The sequence below is a fragment of the Chroicocephalus ridibundus genome, chromosome 7 (assembly GCF_963924245.1).
Source record: "Chroicocephalus ridibundus chromosome 7, bChrRid1.1, whole genome shotgun sequence".
Lineage (NCBI taxonomy): Eukaryota > Metazoa > Chordata > Aves > Charadriiformes > Laridae > Chroicocephalus > Chroicocephalus ridibundus.
The window spans coordinates 21076160-21102453 of NC_086290.1; the positions used below are offsets into that span (position 1 = coordinate 21076160).

At 37.3% G+C, this 26294-nt stretch overlaps 1 protein-coding gene across 4 annotated transcripts in view; it reads left to right on the forward strand.

Annotated features, from left to right (window-relative positions):
- Nucleotides 1-26039, forward strand: part of CSRNP3 (cysteine and serine rich nuclear protein 3) — a 114267-nt gene extending 88228 nt beyond the window's left edge. For all 4 annotated transcript variants that reach the window (XM_063341720.1, XM_063341719.1, XM_063341722.1 and 1 more), the window contains 3 exons: nt 6973-7232; nt 14192-14488; nt 16017-26039. In XM_063341720.1, the coding sequence (XP_063197790.1) occupies nt 6973-7232; nt 14192-14488; nt 16017-17060 (1601 nt within the window). In that variant the 3' untranslated portion in view covers nt 17061-26039. The remainder of the gene's footprint in view (nt 1-6972; nt 7233-14191; nt 14489-16016) is intronic.
- Nucleotides 26040-26294: the final 255 nt, after the last annotated feature.

Genomic DNA, 26294 nt, shown 5'->3' on the forward strand with positions numbered 1-26294 from the left:
CCGACAGTGTCTTCCCCCTACGCCTCTCTGGGCTGGGGACCCCCTCGCTCGGTTGGTCCCCGTGGGTGGGAAGGCTGGCAGATAAACAGCCCCCCCCGCCTGCAGAGGCCAGTGGGAATCCCCTCTGCTTCTGGCGTCCCACTCTGTGCTCTGAAGATACCTCAGTGCGGTGTAGGGAAAGGAAAGGAGGGCACACAATTTCGGAAGTTAGAGAGCTGCTGATACATGCCTTTGAATAACCTGTGGAAAATGAGCTAGTAAAAAAATTCATCAGTCTCCCAATAATACATAAAATGAAAAATAAATTTTATTTGCAATACAGAAGGTAAGTGTGAAAAATCTCATAAATATGAGCCTGTTGGTAGGAATAAGGTGATGGCAACCATTATTTGAAACTAGCCTAGCAGCAGGACTTGGTAGTTTCTTCCATATAAATACAACACTAAGGAGACACTCTCTAACCATAGTGTTCTAGTTACATTACAATAAATTATGAAAATATTGACACTGATTTGTTACAAATCTGTATATTGCTACAGCTTTCTTCACCCTCGTCTATTCACACCTTCCTCTAGATATATGTTTAAACTTTTCTGCCATGTAAATTGCTTCATTCCTTTATTAACTGGTGATGAACAAAGGCCCTTCTTTATTCTTTAGCCTCTCCTTGAACGGCTCTCGGTTTTCTTACTTTCTTCATGGAGCAGTCTTTTTCCAAACCCAGAAAGTATTTTCTCACTTACTGTGTTTGTTTGGTGACAGAATTCCAGCAGGGACCAATGCAACATACATTAGCCAGGATGAATCTGACAGGCAAGTTTTATTGTCAAACCACTATTCGTATTTGCCCTTCTCCCATTAATCGTCACTGTGATGGAGACTTATGTGACACAGCAGCCTAAGTGAGAAAGAATAGCAGACATGGAAGCTATTTTACAGAACGGATTTATTTTTTAAGGCTATTGTTATTTTCATGATAGCTGTATTTTTTTTTACATTGATACTTCCTTCAGTTTTGACTTCAACGTTTTATTTTTAGAGTATCTTTGAAAAACTAGTGGGGCCTCCTGTTTGTTCTATGCAGACATACGGGATGCACTGTGTCTGGAAAAATCCATTAAATGCACTTGATGAAGTACATATAAGCTTAAAAAAAATCTGAGGAACACTAAGTCTTTATATTAAACCATCTTGTATGCCACTACCATCAGGCACTGGGCGATAAAAATTGTGCTTTTTGTTTTGTTACCATTTTCAATTGCAATCATTTTAATAAAAATGATGATAATAGAAGTTATGACTTAGTGTCCCATTGTAGGAGATGGTCCTCAACTATGTGTATAATTTACCACCTATGGGAACAACCATAATGGTGTTTGTGTGTTTATTCTATTTTTAATCTTTTGGCAGTTGGTCTCCCTGCGTCTGGTAAACCACGGGTTGGGTAAAACAGTTTTACTGAGTCAAGCCTTAATCTGTGTAATTTGGAGGGGTGGTGGGGTGGGGAGGTGGTCATGTGTAGAAAAAAGGTTGTCTTGAATTAGACAAAGCTTGTTTCACGTCGGTGTGTAACCTTATGAATAAATCACTGAGATCTCAATTTCTTGAATGACTGCTGAACAATTATCTCTATTCTGTACTACAGTCAATGACTGAAAAAGGACCTTACTGAAATATTGAAAACTGAAGGGCTATAATAAAAAAACTAGCGTTAAGGCATGGCGCCATTCTGCAGGTCTCTGGCTCGCCATACAAGTGTTTTTAAATTTGGAAACCTTAGAGATGCCTTGTATGTTCAATAGACAAAGAAGTGCATAAGCCAGGAATTGTGCATAAAGAGAAATGGCAGAAATATCGTACGCAGTCATGACATAAATTATAACTGCTGTGGATAAAGAGGAGTGTTACGAGGGAGAGAGGTTAATAACTGAGAAAAAGATGAACAGACACATCCTACGGCGCGTGTGTGCAGGAACGTGGTGAACAAAGAGAGCAAAAGGGCGAGCACAAAGAGCGGGGTGTGTTTCCAGGATGTGTTAGCCGTGCTTGGGTTAAACAATTGTTTGCTATTAAAAGTTTTCCTTTAATTCGGTTGGCCTCACCTTTAGGAATTGTGTTAGCAGTCAACTGCCAGCTTTGCTGTAAATGGTCTGTGGTGGAGACGTGGCTGTTAGCTGGGGTGGAGTGCTGCACGGATGGGGCTGTGCTGCGTCCGGACGCAGCCCTGCATCTGCTGCGGCTGCTGTCGCGTGGCGAGGAGCTGATACGCCTGCGGGGCCCCAGTTGAGTCCGTGAGGAGGCAGGCCAGCTGCAAGCAGGTTATTAACTTGGGCTCTGCTCTGCTCAAATGCCAAAAAATCAAAATTTCAGCAGTTGATATTATTTCAGAGGAGGAATTGCGACAGTCCTGTTTGAGGATATCTATGGCTAAAGACCTTGTTCAGATTTAGTGACCTTTCCTGAGAGAGAGTTCTGTAGCAGTAATTACGTTCTTAAGAGTATCATCCTTCCCTCTGATAATTGATACATTTTATGCATTACAGTAGTTATGTATCTGTCAAAAATACTTAATTCCATAAAATCTTTAAACACAGAACTAAAAATTGTATTAATTGTTTAAATACATGAGATTGGAGTATTTTTTTCCTCCATGGAATATATCAGACTGGTAGTATATAAACGTGTTAAAGATCGTGTGTGATCCATAGGACAGTTTTGGGTGATGATGAATATTCCTGTTCCTCTGGCATCCTCACGCGCCATGAACTGCTGGACCCGAGATGGTGGTGTTCGTTTTCAAAAACCGCCTTCTAGCTCCTGTTGACAGCGTGTGTCCAGCAGCTGCTAAAAGCCCCCATCTCTGCACAGAGACTCTGCCTGGAGTCAGTATCACCCTTTTTGCACCGGACAGATGACTGTGGCGCCCACTGATATCACTTGTTACACAGGCAGATGGCAGCATGTAAATGCTTTTTTGAGAGTGACCAGACACGGAAGCTGTTGCTAGAGCTCTTCTGCAAAAGTGTGGTGTTTACACTCTCTATGGATAATTGTTTAGATTATGAACTTTTGCTTCCCTGCAAAACTTTTGAAACTGACTCCAAAGAGGCATGCAAACCTTCGACAGTCTGTGTCCCTCATGCTGAAAGGAGCTTACTAGTTGATTAATGTCAGTAAATTTTGTCTGGGCATATGTTCATGCTTTCCGATATGTAAGAAAAGATGTATTTTGTATATCCTTCTGCTCTGTCTTGAGTTAAGCAGTGTCCTTAGCAGTAATTAAAACTGATTTGAACGTACTATTTAAGGTACAGTGCTTGCAAAATAACATATGCCCCTGACTCTTGATAAGATGATCTGAGAATCTGAGTTCTGGTTGTCTTGAAGCAAAAGGACTGAATGAGTTATAGGACACTTTGTCCTTGACGTTGGAAAATGTTCAACATTTCCATTCAATATCTAATAATTTTTTTTTTTTTTGAGGTCACATTAAGGCAGCCCTGTGCTCAGAGATTTTAGGAAGTGCAGTAGAGCAAGAACGTAACGCCTTTGCGGTGCCAACTCTGCTTCCTTTGGTGTCCTTGGTTACTGAGGTGGTCGCAGTTCTCCAGTCCCCTCACTGACATCTCTAACCTATGCTTTTGGGTAATCAAATAAGATCCTGTAAGCTTTTGCAGTTCCTGCCTGATCTGTTCTTGTAAACAACATTCTCCTAAATATGAATATATTCTGACTACTTCCTAGCAGCGGCAGTGAAGAAGTGACTATGGAGGCATTCCCAGAGCCTTCGCTCTTCCCTTCAATGAGCTCTTGGGTGAGACAGAGGCAAACCCAAAAGACAGGGTGTGTTTCAGAAAAGAAATAATCACCTGTAATTTGAGGGCTCTGAATGTTTTCATGCTTGTTTACTTACCCAGGTTATCATAGAATTTGTCTGACTCAGAACTATAATGTTAACAAATAAAACCATGAACTTTAGTGACATTTACAACAAATGCATTTGCGCTTTCTTCCATCCAGTTGTACAGTGCTGGATTTATCGTGCTGGTGGTGTTGCAGTTCCAGCGTGCCAGCGTTTTCTTGAAGTTCAGCTTGATTTTATTTTAACACAGTTTTTGTCAGTGATATATTAAAGAACACAAACAACCTTGTTGGTGTGGCTTTGATAATTTTATTACTAAAAGTGATAAGAACTATAAAAAAGTTGAAGAAATGCATTAATGGGTTCTTTAGGACAGCTCGTAACAACTGCAGTCTTACTGAGAGAGACTGCTGACCAAACTTATAGGCATAAACATATGGCAATGTCTGAAATTCATATTCTAAATTCTGACAGCACACACATGGGCACCCCCACCCCTCCCCAAAAATCCACATAGTGGAAAAGCTCATTCATGTAATCTAGTTTTTATTATAGATTACATTCTTTTTTTTCAGATGGAAGTAATTAGATCTCAGAGTCTTCCGCCTAGCTTCATGTAACTATTAATATTGGTGTGTAGCATGTGAATAAAACTTAGGGTTGATTTTTTCATGTATAGAAAGCAGTACGGAATGTAGTATGGAAGCAGTATCTCTTCCATAAAGAGACCGACAGACTGGAAGCACTTCTGTCACTCTGATTGTCCAGCCCAGCCCAAACCACGGCACTGGGTAAAAGAAAGCTGCTTGCCCTTCAGTAGCTGGCAATATTTTTTCTGAAATAGAGGCAAGATCCAGTTGAGATCCAAATAACATCAATACTGTTATATCAGAAATAGGATATATCCTAGAATGGTTTAGAGACCTCCTTCAGCAGAAGCAGGATTTTTTAATATGCACTTTCCTGTGTGTAAAAGCACATAGGCGGTGAAGGTTCTGACTCAGAGTATTGGCTTTCATGATAAAGTGAAAGAGAATGTCACGATATCAAAATTACCCCCTCTTCCAAAGTCTAAAAATTTGGTTTTATTAAAGATAGTTTTGTTTTGAAACTGTGGCATATATGAAAAAGAACAGTACGTTAAAACAATATTTAATCTCATGCACAATTGACACACTGCTATCAACTAGTCTCTTCTAATAAAATAAGCCTCTTCCCCCACTAAAAGGTTCCTATAAATATCTTTGATAGGCTCTGTTGACATGAGGTTTGCTTAAACTTGGGTGTAAGTTTAAACATGCTTAATGTAACAGAATTTGATTCCTCTGTGTACATCCTAGACATTTTTTGGAACACCCTTCACTGAAAGCATGTAAGTGAATATAGGACCTGAGCTTGTTTATCTGTTCTGTGTTTCTAATCTAACATACCTGCAGCGTATCTGAAGAAGTGCATATTATTTATATAATAAACCATGCTTTTAGCTGCTTATCAGTATTTAGGAAAAATAATACTATTTCAATGTTTTACTAAGCCCCAAATAGTTTTATGGTTATATCAGTAGGGTACAGTGTTTGTAATTTGGTTACAGGACTAGTATTTTCTAATATACTTGGTTTTCATACAGTAGGTAAATTATACTGGTTTTTGGACTGAATTACTTTACGTAAAAGTTTGGGGTATTTGCATTTGTGGTGATTAACGTTTCACGACATAATAATATTAGAAAATGAACTTTCTTTTAGCCATGACAGCAAACCAGACCTGTTACGAAACCAAGGCTGAAGGCCAATCTCTAGAGACGGTGCAATTTTAGATTAGCGGTGTACATCGTGTTGCTCTTACTGCTTTTATGGAATGGTTCCAAGTCTTTCAGGAGTGGTCAGGCACCTTTTAAATCATTTTATTGCCTGAATTCTGGCAGTTAGGTCTCTCATTCACCCCTGCCCCATTGTTGCCTGTAAACTGCAAAGCAGTGACTTATTGTCTACGTTCTCAACATCCTATTGCCGTTTTGCAATAAATCAAATGAATCAGGCTGCTCATCTTAAAAATCAAGGAGTGTCTCTTATCTTTCTGTAATGTTTGTGTCTCTTTTTTTTTTTTTTACCTCTAAAAGCTCACTGCTGTTACCAGTGAGAAACAATAGATCAGTATCATTGGCAGGAGCAGAAAGTATGTAGAAAAAAGAGCAATATTTAACAGTTGAACTTTGGCATTTGTTTTAGAAAAAACCCTTTTCATGTGATACCGTATAAGAAAAACTGATCAAAAGTGTGAGGGGAATCGGAAAAGAATTAGAGAAGGCTAGATTTAATTTTTTGTCAAAATTCTACACGTTAGAATATATGTGTACACACACACACACATACATGTATTCAGTGGATGGCAGCAGAAAGAAGGATGGAGGTAAAGAAAAAGGAAGTGGATCTGACTGTTAATCAGCATTATTCCTATATTATTCTGGGATGATGACGGCATGAATTTCTGAGACAGTCTGAAACACTAAACATACTGCCTTTGTATTTTTTCTAACACGAATTTATCACATTTTAGATTGTAAGAGGTAGGAATCTTTTCTGCCAATGTGATCCAATGCTTTAGAGATGTGGTTACAGATCCCTACAGCTAAGCCTTGCTGACAAGGTAGTAACAGTGTATATAGACCTGTGAGAGACTGGGTCTGCTGTTCTTCTCACTGCTGTCATACACAGCGTTGTTCTGTTCTCAGGGTTTTGAAGAGGAGCAAGTCAGTGGATCACTGTCTTTGAGGTGACGCTGTGAAAGAAGTTCCTTTTGCTGGGATTTATTTGCTTCCTTGGTAAAAGGATAAAACATTTTTATAACGCTGTGGGAAAACACATCTATCCTGGCCAAGAATTTCTGTTCTAAAGTAGACAATAGTGTTCATGATTGTAGCAGTTTGTAATGGCTTCTAGGTTTGCATATATGGTAAATATTTCTAATGTTATCTTCTCATTTAGGCTGCGCACCTTGGAACTTTAGTGTGTGCATATTCAGGGATTGTTAAGGTAAATGAACCACAAAAGTGGCAAATTTGCTGTATGACTGCCTGTTGTCATTCATACTGTAATCTGCATCTGTTCTAGCTTCCTCAATCCTGAAGAGGGAGAAGCGGAAGAGAACAAAAAATGTCCATTTTAACTGTGTTACTGTGTATTACTTCACGAGAAGGCAAGGCTTCACCAGTGTTCCCAGCCAAGGGGGAAGCACACTGGGAATGTCTACTCGCCACAACAGCGTGCGCCAATACACGCTCGGAGAGTTTGCGATGGAACAGGAGAGGCTTCACCGAGAGATGTTAAGAGAGCATCTAAGGGAGGAAAAACTCAATTCTCTAAAATTAAAGGTAAAAATTGTTCAGGACTTTGATCCTCGCCTCTTTTATTTAAATGAGCAGTGTCGGAGCTATATGGGCGCAATGCATGTGTGTTAAACAAACCCATTTTCTTCTATCAATTCCATTTTCAATCAAAACAATAGCATTTTTCTTTTTAAAATATTTTTGTTTTACTGAAGACGTTTTTTTTTCAATATCACCACGTGCTGTTGTAGCTCTTACTGATGTATACCTTCAAGTGCTCTACAGGGAGGTTGTTGTTTACTGCCTGTTTTGTACAGAGAGAAAAGCAAAGGCAGAGGGTGGTGGAAGTTAGCCTTGAACGGGGTGTCCACTAGAAATCTGGAAGCACCAGGAGGATAATGAGTCTTCTGAGCCCTTGCACAGTGCCCTGTCAGACAAGGGAATGGTAACATCCTAAGTACAGAAAGTGAAACAACTTATTTTCTTGGCCAACTTGAGCAGATTTGGCAAAACGTAAGAAACAGTAATACTAAAAGTGTTTTCTTTCTTCAGTGTGCCCATTTATATGATTGTGTGTCTTTAATATTTCACCAAAGGATGTCTGTGTTAAAGAAGAAGTATGTCAGACAAATTAACCAGCTCTATCAGTTGAGCTAGTCAGAACAAATCTTGGCTACAGTTTTGAAGCTGTCTTTTCAAATACAGCACAGGAGAGGGAAGAAACTGTGTATTTGAGTAGAGGAGAATAGAGAAGGGGATTGTGTTCTTGGAAGTGTCCCTTCTGCCTTTTTGAAACCGGTGGCAAATCTTCTGGTTTTATTATGTTTTTGTAATGGATGAAAGAGTTCCTGTGTAATGGCTTGCGGTATATGTATTTTGGGCTCTTTTTCAGATGAACCCTGTAATTAGAAGTGAACAATATCTAGCATTGTAACTGAACTGCTGTGCTCCATAGCCCCTTCTCTCGTGATATTGTATCTCTATTCCAGATACTACTCCAATTGTCCAGAGCAAACTGGCACCCTCTAAGTTAAAGAAATACCTTTCAGCATTTTTCCTATAGAATGAACTATGTTCATGAGTTCGATGTCTGAACTCCTGAAGTATATATGGCCCTTACTGTTGTAATTATTTTTTTCAGTCTCCTAATTGTTTTTTATTTTAATTGCTAAATAGATTCCTAAGTAGTTCATAAAACTATGACATTAAACTGTCATAAGGAAAACGAACAAACATAAAACCACTCAGGACACAGGCATACTAAAGACAGATATTTGGACAGGCTGGAAACCAAAGGCAAGAGCATTACTGACTTACCACTATCTAGTGGTAAGTCTAAAAACACCTCTAAACGTCTCGCATCACAGGATCTTCAGAGCATCAAGTGTGAATCGAGCTGTGTCAGTGTAACCAATGACTCTGTGTAGATCCCTTGGCTGACTTCCAGGAATCAGCTCAGAGAGAGGAATCCCCAGTGGAGTGAGTAAAGAATAGCAAGGCATGCAAATATTTCACTTTTCCTTGTCTTTTTTATAGCTAGAAAGTAAATCAAGAAAAATCACAGACCCTGTTTAGCTCCAAAGGTTGGATGAGGCCTTTTACCCTTCATCTCTATGGACTAGAGCTTGGCTCTTTGTGCTTTCATAATTCTCCTCTTCTCTGGGGTGGATCTCCTTTCTTCATTAACATACTTCACTCCAGCCCCCTCTTTTTTTGGGACATAGACTCTACTTTCTGCTCCCCTTCCAATACAACGTGTTCTTCCATCTCCCCAGTCACTTGTTTGAGCGGACGATAATCTTTACTGTGACTGATTTGCATTCTTTCCTCTGTCCTAATTTTAATTGTTTCCTTTTACTAAATAGAAAAGTCCTTTCCCCTACACTTAATTCAGTAGAGGTGGGGTTCTTTCTTCATTGATCCTCAGCAGTTGGTACGGGAATAGTTTACTAGCATGTTCTGAAACTGGTAAGCTGACTCCAAAGTTTCAATTCAAATATTAAGAAATTGTGGTTAGGTCTTCAGAATCCTGAGAGTGGCTTGAAAATGGTAACATCTTACTAGTGTTAAATCTTTTACTAGAGTAAAATATTTCTCTTCACTCTAGAGCATGTGTAAAAACCTAGGGAACAGAAAACTTCCTTTTTGAACTAATTCATTAAACTCAAGCTTAGTTGCATTCCTGATTATACACTGGGAGTAAAAAAAATAAAATAAAAGCACTTTCTCTCACAAAAGCAAATCCAGGACTCACTGAATTAGTGAAGAGTCATGGTAAAGCATTGAGCATGAGTTATTTGCTTAAGACAACTGGTCCTTGCTGGTTTCCCATTACAGAGATGGAAAAGCTGCTTGGTCACTCACATGGTTTCTAAATGAACACAAAAAGGAAACGCTGTAGAGTTCTAAGGTGAATATGTCAGCAATTATGATTTTAATGAAAATGTACTAATCAGGATTTGCATCAAAATTGCTGTACATCTGCACAGAAAAATGAAGAAAATGAGAAAATGAAGTAGGACAAACTTCGCTCAAAAAAGGTTTCTCGGTTTGAAAAATTATACAAACGAAAGGAACATTTTCAGTGTGGCTTTTAATTGGTTTCACTGTTTTTTAAATTTTTTGCATTGGATAAAAATATGCAAGTCTGTAGGTGGGAAGCATTCTATCCTGTAGAATTTGTTCAAAAAAGTACAGGAATATATTGGAATTGAGTCTTCATAATATTAGGCACCGTTTATTATTTTACTTGCTAAAAGTGAAGAGCCAAACAAGAAACTTCTCTTAATTAAAAGCAGATAAAGACTTTAAAAATCTTCAAGTCACTTTAGCCATTTAGCACCAGCACTTTGGTGTAAAAACTGCTGACAGTTACGTGAACACTTGTTAGCAGCAGAGTGTGAAAATTCTAATGGCAATCTGGACATAAAAGCCATCGTGTCAAGACGAAAGGTACAAGGTAGGCTTTGCTTTAATACGTTGTCATTTGAGAAAACATTATGAGTAAGCACCATAAATTAGCTGAAAGAGTCCTCGTTGCTTACTCATAATGTCTCCTCAAATTAAGATCAATTAAAATGATTAGCATGACCCTAGTGATGTTAAGGCTCCCAGGTCTGTGGACACAGTTCGTTTCCTTTGTGAAATTGTAAGGAATAATTTCCAGCTAGCTCAGGCAAAAGCTTCCAACCTGAATTTTTTACATTTTACAGAGTTGAAGTGAATTTCACCCAAAGGCTTCATGTATTCATTGGCCCTTGCCTTTTCCTGTTGTTATGACATTAACCTTTAGCTATATGAGAGAAATTTTACCCATACACATATCAAGTTTAATTCAGATGAGCAATATTATGACAATCAAGAGAACCTAATGTTCCCCTGAAGTTCTGTATTGGAAAGTGCATTTGATGGTTCTTGTAATTTGATGGTTCTTCCTCTCTTTGTAGCTACCCAATTAACTGTTTGAGCAATGTTGGAATCTTTCATTTCATTAATTCATTTGTTCTTTGTGTGACAAAATTGACAAAAAAAAATCAGAGGAAACAGCGAGGAAATCATCCAGCAAAGGAGTCCTAAGGTGCTTTGAAATGGCAGACGGCCGTCTAATCCCACTTGCTGCCCAGGCATTTGACTTCCCAGCTGCTGGATGCGCACAGTGTTCAGCAGGTGACTGGAGTCCGTTCCTTAGTGCCCAACCGCTGTTCAGCAAAGCAGTTGAGATTTGCGGGAGGAGGAGGAGAAATACATGACAGATTTGGTATGGTTCTGTAGGTGTCTTTGTAAGCTGAGAAGTTACAGCATTCACCTCATGGGTAAGAGCCCTGAAACTTAATTTTTATTAAATAGTAATTGAATAAAATACTAAAATAATTATAGAAGCAGGGATTAGAATTCTTCTGCTTCCCCAGTTTCAAACTTAAATTCTGATAGGCAGTTAATAACAGGGATCTGCTTAAGGAGTGGTTTGAGCCTTGTGTATTTAAAACTATAGAAGTCAGAATTTTTAGGTAGGTCATTCTCCTATTATAAAAAAAAAAAAAAAAAAAGCATAAATACACTGCACTTAGTTGTACCTAGCTAACAAAAAAATGAAAAATATATAAAAAAATCAAGGATGCCATTTTGGATTTGACACTCAGGCTGAGTTGCACGTACAGTGGAGTATTCCCTCCCACTAGTTTCAGACAGCTAAGTCAAGATGCATTTAATTACTCTGTGGATTCACCTGTCTCTCACTGTAGATTTTACAGAAAAAGAATGCCTTCTAATGTTGTCTTTCTTACCTTACTGAACTAATACGTTGAAATACGTGGTATAAAAAGTCTCTCTGTTGCCCCAGGGCCAGGCTGAACTGGTTAGGGAGCCATTGCCCCCTCTTTTCCTAGCCGCTGTGAAGTGAAACGAATAGTAGAAAATAAAGCAACAAAATAATCTGAAGGAATTTTGAGCCACATTTTGAAAATGCCTGCATTTAAGATGAAGAAAGAGCTAGAAGTGTATGCACATGAAGGGATTTGAATGTTACAGGGATAACAGACATGGCAAGTAAACTGAAACATGAAATAAAAGGAAGGCTGCAGTTACGGAGAAAGATTGAGAATACATTGAAATTGAAGGAAACAATAATGCCCCTAAAGCGGAGTTGTGGAAGTGGCAGAACACCTCTGCATGAACTAAATACAGTGCTGAATTGCTAAGAAGGGATGATGACTGACCTCAGGAGAATTTTTCTTTGTGCAGTGTAATGTGTACGTGTACAGTGTATGTGAGGACTACCAGCCGTGACAGAGACTCTTCTCCTTCAAAGGGAAGAGCATTGCTTTTAACCTGACTTTACAAGTCAGGAAAGATTAGGGTTTTTTTTCTGTGATTGTCTTACACAGTTGTTATGAACACAAAACAGCAATTACAAACAAGAGTAAGCAGTCAGTAGGAGTTTCACCATCGAGTAATTCAATAATGCCATAAATGACAGTTACAATTCAAAAGACTGTAGAAAGGACAAACTGTTTATATAAATGGGAAAACAAAACAGTTGGGAGTATAATAAAAGCAGAAATAGTGGAATGGGTAAGATTCATGACTGCTTTCTTACACATGAGAAGCATACCTGGAAGAAGACGACAAGATTTAGTAGCAGTAAAATGGGGAGTTACCTTTAAAGGGCAATTGTTAAATGCCTAAACATTGAAATGCATAAGAAACAAGCAACAGTAGTTAGTGACTTCAGTATTTATTGAAAACTGGTGTCCAAAAATTTATTTGGAATAACAGGCCAACCTGAAATATTCTGCAACTAAATAAGGGAAAACTAAGGAAGAGTTTGGATGGCTATTTTTCTTCAGGTAAGAAACATTCAAATCTCATTCACTGGGGACCATTTTCCTGAGGTCATGGTGATGCCCACGATGATACTGTTAACGCAGACGAGACTTGAGACTTCACCAGTATGTAGTTATCACGTAGTTGCACCGTGTGTTAGTCACAACAGTATGACACCAGATGCTGGGCTAGTGTAAATCAGCAGCCTCGTCAATTGAGAACATTACATAGAGCAGGGTGAATACTGGGACTCTGTTTATTTGTTTGTTTTTCCATTTTAAGCAAAATTATTTCATAGAACAATAGTATAAGAAAAAGGATTTATTAGATGAGAAAATAAATCATATAACTGCACTTGCTTGAAACTTGTTTTTTTAACGTTTGATATTCTTTTGATTCTCAAGCAATTTTCTCTGTAGAAGAGCTTTTATAAACTCTGTAGTTGTGTCATTTGGCAGATATAACCAGCGAGCTCTACCACGGATGGGAACATTAACCTTCCTTCAGTGCAGGGTTTTTTGGTTTGCTTTTTTTTTTTTTCTTTTCTCCTTGAATATATAAACCCCTTTCTATATGAGATGAGTTACAGGAGTATGCTACAGAACCGTGCTCTCTTATGAAAGTGGCACTGGATGTTTGTGCTTGATGCTCATGGCCATTTAATTTTGAAACAATTTTTGAAAGGTTTGAGAGCTAGACTATACATAAGTAATAATATAGTGCCAGGATACTTGTATCTATAGAGGCTCAAAAATTCATATCCCTAGGAAAGGAGCACAAATCCTCTAAAAACTTCTCTCAAGATCTTCCATAAGAGGTTAACAACTTTTTTTTTCTCCTAAATTTATTCGTTCATTAACTACCTAAGAATAATCTGCACTGGTTAGTGAAGTACTGAAATGGATGACAATTTAAAGCTAAATGGATTATTTTCAGGACCAAAGAGGACTGGAAGGAACTTCAGATCAGCTATGTGCATCCGCGCTATGAAATATATTGCAAATAAGCGTGAAGTAATGTAGGTAGAAAGGGGCAAAATTAAGTGACTTCCAGGCTTAAAATTGTCAACTCAAGAAGTAAATATAAACATCTGCCCAAACAATTAAGTGGAAATACTTCTTTGTGACCTCAGCTGTACAAACATCAAAAAACTTGTCAGGCTACAGAAGAACAGGATAGCAAATAGTACATAAAATAGACTATTTTACAAATCTGTGCTGCATCGTAACCTGAAACAGTGTTGGTAGTGCAATTACTGTCTCAAAAGGGATATTGAAGAATTTCAAAGAGCCCAGAGACAGGAACTAGAATCAATTAAGGGCTCAAAATTTATCCTATGAAACAATGTAGAAAAGACTAGAATTTTAGAAAGAGATGACATCTGGCAAACAATGACAAATGATAAAGAACATAAAGAACAGATAAGAAATTAGAAACTTACAAAAAAATTAGCTTCATGACAAACATGAAACTAAAAATGTGTATTTAATTCCTATGTTAAATGTGAAAGAACTGCCTTTTCACCCCATCTGTAATCATATTCTGGAACTTGCTGGCAGCCATGCAGCATTTTTACATATGGCTTTCCACATTCATATTGCATTACGCATGTTTATAGCTATGAGACATATATATGTGTGTGAGTATAGTTTAAGGACTTTGTTAATTATTCTGTGCAACAGATGACAAAGAATGGTACAGTGGAATCTGAAGAAGCTAATACCCTGACACTGGATGATATTTCCGATGATGATATTGATCTAGACAACACTGAAGTAGATGAGTACTTCTTTCTACAACCCCTGCCGACAAAAAAGCGAAGGGCGTTGCTGCGAGCTTCTGGAGTGAAGAAGATTGATGTGGAAGAAAAACACGAGCTGCGGGCCATCCGCCTGTCCAGGGAGGATTGTGGCTGTGACTGCCGTGTGTTCTGTGATCCAGAAACTTGCACGTGCAGTCTTGCAGGCATAAAATGTCAGGTAAACGTCTGTATTATTGATGTTATTTAACTATCAAGGGGAGGGGGAGGAGGGTGTGTGCATGCACAGGCATGTACTTTTTGTTGTTAAAGTTATAACTACTGGAAATTAATTAGTAAATGATAACACTTGTGGATCTCAAACCAGTTTTTTTAAGGCCCAGATTTAGGAGTATCTAGTGTGCAATACAAACAATCTCCTTAAACATCTTTATTTATCTTATGATCGGTTTAGGCACACACATTGTTTAGTTTTGGGGTTCTTTTTTGTTTTTATACAAATATTCTGCTCCTTGTCTTCCTCTTTGGCCTTTACCTAAATATGCAAATGCAGACAACAGAAGAATCAGTAGCCTGCAGATTTCAGAAGGGATATTTATTACCTTTTATTTTAGAGACAATTTACATACTGTCCAAATGCGAATTATAGTCCAAACTCAGTGAGAATCAATAAATGAAACTCTCTGGTACCATCCTTTATTTAACATGCATGATACTTAAAACACATGCATGATAAATTTGCATGTAGGCAATAAAAAATACATCTGCTAATATAGCAGTCAGTTTTTCTGCTGCAGACTGAAAAGGTATTTCATATTGTACGTTTACAAAGTGTCCTACGTACAGCTGTAAATGTCCCAAAATGTTCCCTAAAAGACATTTCCACTAATTCTCCTGAGTTGCTGTTATGCAACTGTGTTGATTTCTTCCTGAATGCATTTCTCATTGTTTCTTAAATCCGAGCTTAACTTTCCCTGCTATTTTAAATAATATATTCTCTTTGCTGTTCCTGTTTTCATCTTCACGTGTTGGGAAGATGTACTACGTTGTGTTATATGGTTCTCCTCTGCATTGCGTTTGATGTTTAGATATTACAGTGTAGCTGAAAATCGCACACCTTAAGCTATCAAATTGAACCGTCCCACTTGTGGAGTCAGTCACATTTTTAGAAATTTAAGATGCCTGTCATTAGATAGACTGCCCATCATCTGTTGAGCTTACACTATTGCATCTGCAATTGACTGGAATATCTTGTAAAATGTACTTGAGTTTTTTATTCCTACGTTCTGTGGTCAGGCGTCCCCATTGGGAACTTTATAAAGGTTTTTATATATAATTAATTTTGTTTCAATAGGTTTCTAGTTTCCATTCTTTTTACCAAATGTTAAAGCTGTTTCTGGTTATGCTTTCGCCTGTATTTGAGCACAACATGAAGTAAAGCTGTAGCAGATCCATAAATAGAAGAGCTACCTATTTTTTGTTCCACTGTGTAATGCTTTCACCTAGGGAACAAAAATCTATTTTTCCTGCGCTGCAACATTGTTGCATGTATGGGTCCCTTACTGTTCCTATCAGCAGTGCTAAATTCCAGGGCTAACCCTCTGAATTATTGTTAGCTTTCACTATTCTTCCAAGTACTTCTCAAGGTGAACCCCACTTCAGTATTGTATTTCTCTAGGCTGTCTAGTTTCTGTCATAGCACCAGGCTTATGCTATGTATTGTTAACCTGTATTCTTTTTTTTAAAAGGTGGATCGTATGTCTTTTCCATGCGGTTGCACTAAAGAAGGGTGTAGCAATACAGCAGGTAGAATTGAATTTAATCCTATCCGTGTACGGACTCACTTTTTGCACACAATAATGAAACTTGAATTGGAGAAAAATAGAGAGCAGCAAGTTCCAGCACTAAATGGGTGCCACAGTGAGATAAGTGCACACACTAGTTCTATGAGTCCAGGACCCCATCCGGCTGAATATTCAATTGCAGAAAATTTTGAGATTGAAACAGAACCTCCGGCTGCAGTTATCCATTCTCAGGCAGCCGAGGACTTGGGCTGCCCAGGGGAAGAGGAGGAAGAGGAAGACGGGAGTAGCTTTTGTAGTGGAGTTACAGATTCTAGCACACAGAGTTTAGCCCCTAGTGAATCAGATGATGATGAAGAGGAAGAGGAAGATGAGGAGGAAGATGACGAGGAAGAAAAAGCAGATGATTTTGTAGAAAGCATGGGCTCCCATGCTGATATGGTGCCTCTTCCTTCTGTGCTTTGCTACTCTGATGGAACTGCTGTGCATGAAAACCACTCTAAAAATGCCTCATACTATACTAACTCTTCAAATCTGTATTACCAAATAGAGAACCATGTTGCTGGCACTGCTAACCAGATCGGTGAGACTTATTCAGAAAGGGATGCTGTCAAGAATGGTAGCCTTTCTCTGGTGCCTTACAACATGACTTCAGAACAGTTTGTTGACTACACACGGCAATCAGAGGAAACTTTTAGCAGCCCTCACTACCCTTCTGCAAATCCCTCAGTGATTGTTTGCTGCTCATCTTCTGAAGGTGATAGCAGTGCTCCATGTAACAGTTTATACACTGAGCATAGGCCAAGTCACCCTCAAGTGGAATTTCACTCATACTTGAAAGGTCCTTCTCAAGATGGCTTTGTTTCAGCTTTGAATGGCGACAGTTGTGTACAAGAGCACCCTGCTGAGAATTCGCTCAACCTCCCAGAAAAGAGCAGACTGCACGAAGAGTGCATCAAATCACCAGTGGTAGAAACGGTACCTGTTTAATATTAAAATTATTCTAGGACTGACTGCCTGTATTAAAATGCACTCACATTGGATTTCCTAGAATCATACTTTTTTAAGAGGTAGACAACACGTGGACTATAGTCAATGTTCCAGACACATTTTGTTTTCTCAAGCTACACTGGCAGTGGTATTGCACAAAAACAGTTCATGTAAAGATTTAAATAAAAATAATGAAACTTTTTGATAACACATAAGTTAAAAACACACCCAACATATTTCAAAGTAGCCTACCTGTCAAAGTATGTGAAACCTGCCAAGCTATCTGAATCAAAGCTTCGTGTTTTTGATTGTCGGGCCTGTGCAAGATTGTTAAAAATGATACTTTGAAATAATCATGTTTAGAGTCCTAATTTTCAACATATCTGAAAAGATGGTAAGTTTAATGTAAAAGTAACTACTGTACAAAAAAGTTTTAATTGTTCTGTACTGTATGTATTTTATTTATGGTAGTTTAGTACTCACATTTTGATAAAAATGAACAGCATGTTCATTTGAGCAGAAGATCCATAGCTAGTTACAAAGAGCATGTCCACTTTTCATCTGGAGTACCATGTATTCTTCCTTTTTTTGTTTGTTTGTTTTTTAAATACCATTTCTGGTAAATTATCTTGAAATGCATTGCTAGAGTGTACTATTTTCTCTTTTACTGTTCTTGACAAACAGAAGAGTCAGAAAGGGGGCATTTACATCTTCTAGAAAGGTGAAAGGTAGACAATCCTCCATTAAAATTAAAATCAGTGGCATTCCAGAACTAGTATTCCCTCCCCAAAGAAAAATTATCTTGTATATAATGGCAAAGCATTAGCTTAAGCTTGCACAGCACCTTTTTAGCCCAGCAAACATTCAGATACTTATGCACTTTAGTGCCATTTTGCAGTACTGTATTAACTGCGGGAACTGTGAATTATTTTGGAGAAATGCCATAGCTCCAGAGTCTGAGGTGTATGTAAGATCTTAAAATTCATTGTAACAAAACCTGTGTGTTTTTCCCAAGCCAGTTTGTGGGTATGTCAGTAGGTAATTTATAAAAGCAGAGTCTTGCTGATCAAAGTTTAAATGAAGCATGGAAAAAAATGTGGAAGTGTCTAGATTTCCTAAATATTTAGCAGTTTTTTATGAAATATGAGACTGGCTTTTGTGGACTTCTGATTGTGTCTCAAATGTACAGAGTCATTTGGTCTAATTAGGAACCAGTGGATTCAGTGAGGAAAGAGCTTCAGAAATTTTGTATCTGCTAAAGTTTGCAAGCAAACTAGCACGTGCATCATATGGATATTCGTTACTTTGTACTCCATTTGTTTTTAAATGAAATGGGAATTAAAATACCTGCTGTATCTCGCTGTATCTCAACCTTTAATTTATTAACCAACCTTGCTTTCTTCTAGAAAAGGAGGTATAGGAACCTGCGTTTCTCTACACTGATAATCCTGCACTGCCTTACTTTGATTTCAAAGTTTATTTAAACATTTTTGTTCTTCTAATATGAAAATTGGGTTGAAATGTAACCCTGTCTTGTTTGTCAAAATAAGGATCAGCATCTTAGTTTTTATTTGTGTCAAATCTAGATGGTTAACAGTATGCATGTAAACACAGTGTAAATTTTAGCTCTGTAACTGTGACTTCTGGTTAGAAGCTCGTTAAGACATTGTGTACAGTACTCCAGTAGAAAAACTGACAGGTTTAAAATATGCTTTCAAAAAAAATAAGCTGACTTCATTGTTTTGATATGAAATCTGGGCAAAGTGATTTCCTATTTTTATGCTAAATTAGCAAAATATTTTTACTCCATGTAGTAGCTGGAAAGGTTTTTTATTTACTTGTTTCCACAAGAAGTCCTACATGTTTTATATGAACTGCATTGAAAAGTCCTGATTCTCTAGGGACTGGATTCCATGCCTGCAACGTATTCGATCTCCTGGGGAAGTGCAGTCATGGTGGTTATCATCTGGCTCAGCAGTTCTTTAGCCTCTCTTCCTCTTAGACACAGAACACTCTAGTCTTTCCCTAAAGGCCGAGTAGCCAGGTAAGCACGTGTATTCTCCAGTTCCATATAGCAAATTCCCAACTTTATTTTTAAAGGGAAACATGTTAGTTCATAAAAAGTTCTGTATCTAAGAATAAGAATAATATTATTCTGTTTAGGATATTCTATGGGCAAATGTAACACCTCCGTGTATATCCGCATCTTGTATTAACAACAGGTTTAAATCTGGCACTCTCACTCAACACCAGCACCAAAAGCACAAATCCCTTCTACTTGAGCTGGGACAGTAGCTGTGAATCAGTAGCAGCTTTTTAACCTCAGAGTGTGTTGGCTACTGGAGGATCACGCACATTTTACCAGGGTATTTCTCTCAGGGGAAACTTAAATGAAATATTTTGTTTCATTATTCACCCCCTTACCGAGCAATAAGAAGTTATTTTCTTGGCCCCTGTGCTTTCACATGGAAAATATCTTTAATAATATCAGCAAGCACAGTAAGTGATTAACTTTATAAAATACATATCAGCTACCTTTAAAATATTGAGATGATAGTTATTTAATATTTCCATTGGCACAGGCTTCAGACTCCAGGCCTCCTTAATATTAGCATCTGTATAAATTTCCGAGTACTTTGATGTGTATGTTCCGTGCCATTGGGACATCAGGGGTGAATACAACTAAATTCTCTAAAGGTTGCAGCACAGGATAACACGCACTAGCTTCTGATAGGGTAGAGAAGGCAGTGACTATTTAAAGAACTTGCACTACACTATATTTGCTGGCTTAAAGTAGTTAATTCCTGGGAGTCACAAAGTAAAATGTGCAGAATAAAGATTTATGTTGAAAAAATATTCTGTACTACCTGGTGATAAGGTAGATTAGATAGTTAGTAATACCTTTCTTTTGATCCAGTCTGATGTTTTGTGATCAAGATTTGATCTCAGGACACAAAGTAAACAAATCTTGTTTAGTTCTTGCAACAAGTTACAAAGTCAAGTCTGTTTAAAATTCACGGAGATTTTCTGGTAGCTGTGCTAATAATATCAACAAGCCTGAAAACAGAGAGAGAAACCCAGAAACCTCTTTTTTCAATATAGGCCAAACGTGTTCCCCAGGCAATTCTATACCAGCAAATAACAAAGGTAAGGCCTTTTCTAGCATGTATGAGTTGACTAGAGTCAAAAAACCTGCCATAGTCACAGCCCCAACCAAAACAGATAGGCTAATCTAACTGTGAAACCCGGAGCAGGCCGTAGAAATCAAGTGAGAGTCAAGATTCCCACCCCTTGATTAGACTTTCACATTTTGTTTAGAAGAAAAAAGTAGTTTTCATATAAGGAAAAATAAACATAAATCATGCGATGGAAAATATTTTAATGGTATTTTCTGGGCTAGTATGATACTACTATGGGCTAATATATGATACGTCCCATTTCCCAGTTGGTTAATATTCATGTTGATAACCAGTCCTTTCCTTTTGGGTAATCTTATTTCTTCATGATAAAAGTATTACGTTACTAAATGATAAACAGCAGCATTTGCTTCTGTATTGACACAGCGTATCATTTGTGGAAATGTTTACTTTAGTGATATCAGCTTTATTTCCCAAGATACCTGGCTACTGATAATCACGCCTAAGAAGCCAGGTAATACATTGGGTAGATAGTTCACAATTACAAGACATAGTTCAGAAAAAAATGAGTCATAACAAAAGCATTTCCCTCTGTTAAAATAAAACAGAATTTTCACACAGAAGATCCCTGGTACAGCACCTAAAACTGTGTGTGTATAATATATATATAAAATGTGAACTTTGCCTCTTGGAAAAAATGCATTGTTAAAGTTTATATATAAAGCTTTAACTGACATTAGACATAAAATTAAAGCTTTTCTGGCAAAATTGCAGCAATTGCAATTGTTTCCTAAGACCTACAACTCATGCCTACTGGACCATTCTTAAAAAATAAAAGCTGGTCAGTAAAAGTTTCTAATATTTCTTTCCTTTTAAAATAAAATAAAATAAAATTTTTTGATGAGCGCTATGCCATTTTGATCAGAAAATTCTAGATTTGTAAAGTTTTTAATATTTTTCATTTACTTAAGTCCTGCTAGTGAATCATAATTTGAGTTTACTTTTATTTGTTTTAAGGCCATTGATTACACTACCATAGTACCATCACTTGCTATAAACGTGGTTCAGCCTGCTCACTGATCTGTTAACAAAACGATCCTGTCTTTTGTCTAAGTTCTGCAGAAATTGCATGGCGTTGTTACTCACTCGATTGCTGACTGATCCAGATCCAGTTTCTAATCTTACCTGGGTGTTGTATTTTGGTAAACGTGCTAACAAACTGATCAGGTAGCATTCCCTGCCTCGCAGTCGAGAGGCTATCTTCACAGCTAGTTTGTTAAAGATTGTATACGTACATTTGTATGCAAAACAGAACATGTGTTATGTTTTTTTAATATTCCAGATGTTTCTGACTCTTTGATAGAAATGTGAATACGGCATAGAGAGTATTGGGCTCAGATAGAGGAGACCTGGGTTCTGTTGGCTTTGCCTTTGTCCTGCTGTGTCACTTCCATTTTTCTATGCTATGGTTTGTAAGGTACTCAGAGACAATGTGATAAAAAAAATTCTATAAACCAGGCAAAACACCATTTTTTTCCTCTTTTTTTGGCATCATAGCTAAATTTTTATACTGCAAACTAAGTCACTTTCCCAATAAAGCCCAATCCAGCTCAAAAATGAAAAGAAATTTTCTCACTAATGTGAAACACAGCAAAAGCAAACTCTCCTTTCCATGGACTGGGTTAATGAGCAAAAGTTTAACGATAAAGTTCGCAGTGAAAATTAGAATAAAAGCTGTGTTGAATATACAGCATTTACCTGTGCAGTGCATAACATCTGAGCAGCAGGATTGCAGTTTGCCTGCAACACCATACTTGGCAGCAACAGGCAGTCTTACTCCTCTGCATGTTGTCTTCTTTTGCCAGCTGAATTCTCCCTGTTGAAACTCCTTGTCTATGCTGCTCCTGTAGCGAAGCAGGCGTCCTTACTCAGAGCTAAAGCAAAAAAGACCCGTGATATTGTTTTAAAAGGCATTCGCTAAATAAGAAACTCCCATGTTATAGCTCATGAGTTGTATACACTCATGATCATTGTGCCAGTTGTTTATTTTCCTGAAGCAGTCAGGAACAGGTACAGAAGAGGAGTGTTAATATCCTTAAGTGTTTAGGAGTGTTATGCTTTCCCACTGGGACTAAAGAGTAATTCTGTCATCTACTTTATTATGGTTGCAGAACATTTGATGTAAAATACTTAGAAAAACTAGAATTAACTCAGAGAATATATTCTATGGAATTTATTTCTAAAATATTAAATCTGATTACTATTTTTTTAAAATGGTAGAAATCTAGTGTTATTTTCAAAACAGAGTCTAGTTCATTAACAAGGTTCTTGGCATGAGAAATCTCAACATTTGCCTTTTCAATGTTTCCAAATTTTTAACATATTCCTTAATTTTGCTGTTTTCTGTACTCGCTGTCCATGTGCAAATTACTAATTGTCCATTTTCTCCAAGAAGTGTGAAGTCCAAAGCATGAACATTGTAAAGTGATGAACAAGTGCGATTTAGTTGTAAAGACGTCTGAGTCAACACACGCTTGAGTTCTTCATAAGTGCTTCCTGTTCACTGTCTCTTCCCACTTGTGAATCAGAGGTGGCTTTCAATTTTATTGCTAATAAATATGCCAGAGTATTGTTTTCACTTAAGGAGGAAAGTTATAACATCCTTGAGAACTTTCTGCTACCCTAATGGCTGATACCAAGAATTTTGCTTTTTATAAGAACATCCAATTCATGAAACATCTGTTTTGCAGCTTGTTCTTTTTTCTTCCTTCCCCCATTCATCTTTCTGTTCTGGGAAAGGTCTGTTGTACAGTAAGGCTTTTGATTAAAATCGAGCACGAGGGTAACTCTAGTGTCCTCCGTGTTATATGTCCTTTATTTTGCTAAAAGACTTCATTTTGTTTTTCACTTAACATTAGCATGTAGATAGATCGGAACTGTGGTGAAAAATAGTCCCCCGTTGGCTGTGAATATGAGAGTCATGAGGGAGTGATGCCAGTGGGGGTCTATAGACTCTCCCTTTCCATACACATAAACAAATAGGAAGGAAATCTGCCCCACAGGCTGCAGAGATGTGGTAGGGGGTCCTTGTTGTCTCCTGAGGCATGTAGATCCAGGGGAAGAATGTCATTCTTTATACAGCACAGCCCCCAGTACAGCATGAAAATCCAAGATTAGGGAAAGCAGAAAACCATCACCTAGGGGAACACAAAGTTTCCTTCAAACTACTGTTAAAATTTTTTCTCTTTCTTCTAATATAAGTAATAAATAATAAATTAAAACCACTCTTTTATAACATAGACATGAATTAGATGTTAAAAAGGAAGAGTTAAAAGCATTGCTGTACTGCTGTATAGGATGGTACCCACTACACAGAAAGTCCTATTGACTGGAGAACCATATTCATGATGCTCTGTATTGCCACTTCTCAATTGAGAAGCTGATAGTCCTTCATCCAGGGCTGGGGTTGGCAACAAAAAAAAAGGTCAGAAGGCAAGCTTCATTTATTTACTCAATTATTTTAATGGGGATCTTAGCAATGACAGTTTTGTTTTACTTAGGTATTTTATGAATGAATGTCAAATAGAACCAAGTCAAAAGAAGTTTCCCTCCTGTGTATGTTCTTCTCAACAAGCCATGAAGACTGGATTAGCTCTTCCTGATGGACAGGAAAAATGGTGGAAGATACAAATGAACATCACTGTTCTAACACAAGAATCCTTTGTCTTGAGGCATGGGTGGATACACCCTGGAGTGAATGAGTGGAGGACAGAAAGGGCAATTTAAAGGAAAAGAAGGGTGAAGCCTAGAGCTAGATTGATGAGGACAATTTTTTTCTTCTAAAGGGCAAAAGAAAACATCATATATAAAAGAAAAGGAAGGGAAAAAAGGAAATTAAGATATCCCCAGAGCAAGGATGGAAAAGTATATGCATGTTCACTACAAGCTTGGCCATGTTAGATCATAATATTAATTCTCTTGTTTAATATACTTAAAACCAAACATGAACTCAGTGCAAACAGGAAATCTCATTTTGATAGACTAGTTGTATACAGGCGGACATTAAATAAAAGACTTATCCAAAAGCATGGGGTAAAAACTACAAAGCAAAGCAACGCCCTGGAAGCATGGCTATCTCATCTTTGCCAACTGCAAAGTCACGTTCAGTATCGTTTTAATTAACCCTGCTCCCAGGCACATGTTCTAATATAACATGTTTCTCAGCTAACAAGAGACACTAAAAGGAAAGAATAAATAGGTGTCCTTTTTATTATCATTTGAGCTTGGGCTTTTCAAGTGAGACTTACTACATTATGGCAGCTAATTCTTCTAGGTTTTTCCATCTTAAACTTTTTAAAGACGTTCTTAAGAATGAACTTTTGGGTTGGAGCATGGGTGAAGGTCAGCCTTGCTGGGGTACTGGGCGTCACTGTAACGAACCAGCCATCTCTTTGTGAGTTTCTGATCTACAGATTGAGCACGAGTTTTTAGCTTCTTGAAAAGATTGCATCATGGTGTGCACTGGCAGCTGGTTCTCTTAAAACAAAACCAGAAGCAAGCATGCTGTTTTTTCAAGCCATTTCACACAAATACCACCACTTCAGTTCTCACATAACAATGCCCATGTAAACAATGCTTAACAACTGGGTCCTTCTTTTAATTGACTGATTGTAGGCACTTCTATGGAAATACGTCTGAAGTGTAGTTTGTGAAACATGTTAAAAAAGTGTTTGATGTAAAATAAGCGCTAGACATTTAACAGTGCAAAAATAGTCAAAATCTGTAGATTACAAATCCATTCCTAAGAGCCTCAGCCTGTAATATTGTCTTAGTAAAGTCAGTCTTTTAACTTAAATTGCAGTCTGGTGTAAAAACCTTTTACAAATAAAATTATTAATACTTATGTACTTGTTAATACCTGTTAACATAAAACAAGACAATTGGTTATATTGATTTGTTTCTATCTACAGCTAATATGTATCAATTTTGCAAAAAACACAAACAAAACCAACACTTACTACATTTTTTATGTTTAAAGTCTTTTCATTTTTTTAACAAACTACATAACATTTACACCGTCTAGTCCAGCCCTGTCTTTTAGAAGGTTCATCTCTCTCTCTGTGTATATATATATATATTTTACATATATATATATTTCCCCATAAGACTATAAAATTGCTTTTGAAATTTTTTTTTGGCAAGTGAAAAATAATACACCACAGCATGAATTCAAAAGCTCTTAAGTTGATGGTCTTTCAGACATGTAATCCATTCAAATGGGACTCGTAAAATTGTGGTGTAATTGCAGCCATTTGTTTAAAATTTGTACATTACTTCTAACTTTACTAATTTTCAAGAAAAATAATTATGTTAAGTACTTAACATTTTCCATTACAGATGATCTTGCATACTGAAATTATGGCAATCTCAACAGTAAAGCAAATATTTAAATTGACTGCTGCTTTTAGACTGTTTGAAGAAGCAAAGGGAAAGAAAGTTCATCTTAAAATCTGTACATGGAAATAATTTTAAGCTTCATGAACTAAGTATTTCCTTAATTTCCTTTCTCTTTTTGTAAAACAAGTTGTAACATCAACGATGCCAAAGGGTAATATAAGCTACAATAATATTCAACAGAACTTAACCGAGACCTTATGTTGTAATAATTTATTCAAATTAACTGTATTCTTCTGTATTTATATTTTCGGTATTTATTATGAATGATATGGAATTTGATGTATTTATTGTGGCTTATTACTGCAGTGTATATATTACAAAAATGAGCATTTTTAAGTTTTAACATTAGGTTTTTTGTTAATTAGTGGCACTTGTATTGGCTGTATTTTTATTATATATTGTACAATATATATTGTCCATTTGTTTGCAATGAAGTAAAACAGGTTTCTACGTTACATCATGGCTGCCAGCGCATTGTGCATTTTATTTCTACTATGCAGTCACTAGACATTCCTCTCTCGTCTAACAGAGACAGAATTAGTGCTGCACCTCCTCCTCCAGACCCTCTGCAGATGCTCTGTGAAATTTCAAGCATTTCTCCCATTCCTCATAGTCTGATAGCATGAGGAGAAACAGTTTT